This window comes from Chaetura pelagica, unplaced genomic scaffold (assembly GCF_000747805.2).
Source record: "Chaetura pelagica isolate M959 unplaced genomic scaffold, ChaPel_1.0 scaffold215, whole genome shotgun sequence".
Classification (NCBI taxonomy): Eukaryota; Metazoa; Chordata; class Aves; order Apodiformes; family Apodidae; genus Chaetura; species Chaetura pelagica.
In genome coordinates, this window is record NW_009953206.1 from 787,750 (window position 1) to 790,602 (window position 2,853).

The 2,853-nt window shown below is 57.8% G+C and overlaps 1 protein-coding gene across 1 annotated transcript in view; it reads right to left on the minus strand.

Moving 5' to 3' along the window:
- TMCC2 (transmembrane and coiled-coil domain family 2) overlaps positions 1-2,853 on the minus strand; it is a 40,937-nt gene that overhangs the window by 12,167 nt on the left and 25,917 nt on the right. The window contains exon 2 of the mRNA XM_009997529.1: positions 2,584-2,791. Coding sequence (XP_009995831.1) covers positions 2,584-2,791 — 208 coding nt within the window. The remainder of the gene's footprint in view (positions 1-2,583; positions 2,792-2,853) is intronic.

Consider the following 2,853-nt stretch of genomic DNA (forward strand, 5'->3'; position numbering starts at 1 on the left):
AGCCGGCCCTGCCGGTAATGCCGGCGCTGGCAGGTCACCAGGAGGAGATCAGTGAGGTAAGAAAGCTCTGCTGCCTTCCCACTGCCACCCCTGGGCCCTGCCTGCAGCCTCTCCCAGCCACACCACTGCTGTCACACGTGCCACCACCTCCACAAGCTGGTGTGTCCTCGTGGGAAACCAACACTGGCCGTGGGCTCCCCTGGACACACCAGCACCAACAAATGCCCCCAAAACACCAACACGTGCCCTGAATGTACAGACACCAGCACACATCCCAAATACACTGACCCCAACCCCAAATACACCCCCTTGCTTTGGCCAAGCACGGAAGCCAGGCACGATGAGATGCATGGGAGAGGGGCTGTTTGAAATCCAGTGGTGCTCCTGGTACCTGTAGCCCCCCAGAAGCCACCCCCCCTGCCCATCCCACGGGCTCACCAGAGATCTGTGCTGTGGCAGAGCAGGGAGCACGTGCCCCACAGGGCACACGGCACAGCTGAGGCTCTTGGGGCAGAGTCAACCAGCAAAAACATCCCTTCCAAGCTGTGTGTACCTGCCAGTGGGAGCCAGGGGACATCAGGCCACCTGGCTGTCATCTCACCCTCACCAGAGCTGGTCTTCACATGTAGGAGGTAGGCAGAGGGCAGCAGGGAAGGCGTTGGGGGTGTGAGGGGGCACAAACACGTGTGCTCCAGGTGGGCATCACCCTGTGAAGCCAAGCCTTGATCCCCAGCTTGGTCCCTGCAGGATGTGTGGTGCTGGTGACAGACCCCCACCTCAGCTGGGGGTTACTGCTTGGTGGTGCTGCCCATGAGAGGAGCTGCCTCCTGGGGGGACTTGAAGGGTGCACAGGATGAGGGGATTGTGCCCAGCCCCAGCAGGGCTCAGGGTGGCCCAGCACTGGTGAGGACAGCAGATCAACAGCTGTTCAGCAATCACTTGCTGAGGCTGAGTGATCCCATCAGGGATTACTCCAGCACGTGCTCAGGTCCTTACAAAACGGGTGGAAAATTCAGCATGACATTTCTGGGTGGGGGGGAAATGGCTTTTTCACAGGGGCCCTGGGCACCCCTGGGGCAGCAGCTTCCAAACGTTTTTGGGGTGAATCGGGGAGGAGGCAGAGGTGTCTGACCCCAGTGGAACAGGGCAGGGGTGATATGAGGCCCTGGCTGGCCCAAAGCCCTGGTGCAAACCCAGGGGGTGGGGTTGGGCAGAGCTGTCTGGGTGTTTTAAAGCCCTGGGCATGGCAGCACCAGGAGGGCAGGAGGAGGCTGCATCTCCTGAGGGCTCTGGAAAAATAATACGGCACGAGAATATCACATAGCTCTTGTTTCTCTAAATAGGTTATTTTTTCCACTGCCCCACAAAGGACCCAGTATCGTCTCTCTTCTTATTACTCTTTGTGTCATATGTGGTTAATTATTCATCCCCTTTTCATGCTCTTTGTGCTGCTTCACAAGCAGACATGGGCCTGCTCTGCTCTCATCTCTCTCCAGGTGCTTCTGTCCCAGTGTGAGCTACTTTGGCTCCAGGTTTCAGACACAACCCCCCAGGGCTCAGCAGGACCAGGCTCTGTGCAAGGCCAAGGCCTTTCTTACAAGGTGCAAGAAATTTTGGCTGCAGATGCTCAAATTAACAACTTGAATGGCTCCTGGCCCTGCTTGAGCACTCGGTCCAGGGCAGGAACTGCCAGGGGAGAGTTGGGGTGCCCTGATTTGCACACTGTAAAGGGGGGACTAGGGGACCTGGGCAACTGTTTCTTGTAAATATAAGAATGGGATATATCCTCTGGGACCAGAATTCCCAGGCATGGTGGTAGTCTTGTCCCCACATGGCTATTGCATGGACACTGGCACCCACTGCAAGCTGTGTCAGCTGCAGCTCAGTGCTGAAACTGCCAAGTGAAAACAGAAAGAAAAAGTATCTGGTTGATCCTCTTTCCATTAGCTCAGAGGGCAACAGAAGTGCCCTGGTCAGATTTCCCTCTTGGAGACTTGGTGCCAAGGAGAGAAGAGCTGCTGGGTGGGGTAACACCTGCTTCTGCTTTCAGGTAAATTGGGGAAAAGTTAAAAAAGAGGTTGCATCTCAGGGCTGCAGAGAGGGGTTTTAGAGTGTGACACCCACCCGAGATCCAAAGGGGGAGCAGAGAAGTTGACACGGACAATCCCACTAGCACCCAGAGCAGCTCTGTGCTGTTCTCATCTCAGCTGATTCATCCCTAATGGGGCTAAACACAGGATGGACAGACCAGCCTGTCAGCTCCACATGAGCCGCTTGAGAATCACTTTGGACAGGACCAACGTGCAGCTGCTGGCCCTGCCCTTGCAGGTGCCCAGGACCCCCTGCAATCCCACCCCACTGTCACACAGCTCTTCCCAAGCCCCTTTCACTCTCCCTCAAATCCCACTCCGGGCACTGTAGAGGGGCATGTCCCTGCCTTCACCTCCCCTCCAGGGTGCCATTTGCCTGCACATCCGCTGCCCCAAGGGACAGTCTCCTCCTGAGAGCATTTTGAGGTGCACTCAGCCCAGCTCCCTCCCCAGATGGCCTGGTGGCCCCAAACCCCTTTGTCAACAGCCCCACCTTGTCGGCCAGGCACTCGGTGTCCTCGGTGAGCAGGTAGACGGCCCCGCTCTCAGCCAGCAGGATGGCAGTGTCGGTGGTGGAGGAGGACCTGGGGCGGCCCTGGTGCTGATGCAGGATGGCGGTGAGGCTGCTGTCCTGGGGGGCCTTGCGGAGGAGGTGGGGACTCCCTTTCTGGGGCTCCAAGGAGCCGCTCTTGGCGCGCCGGCTTCATGCTAAGAGCTCCCGGCTCATGGAATTGTTTTCCCAAGGACTCTCTAGCTCGCTGCC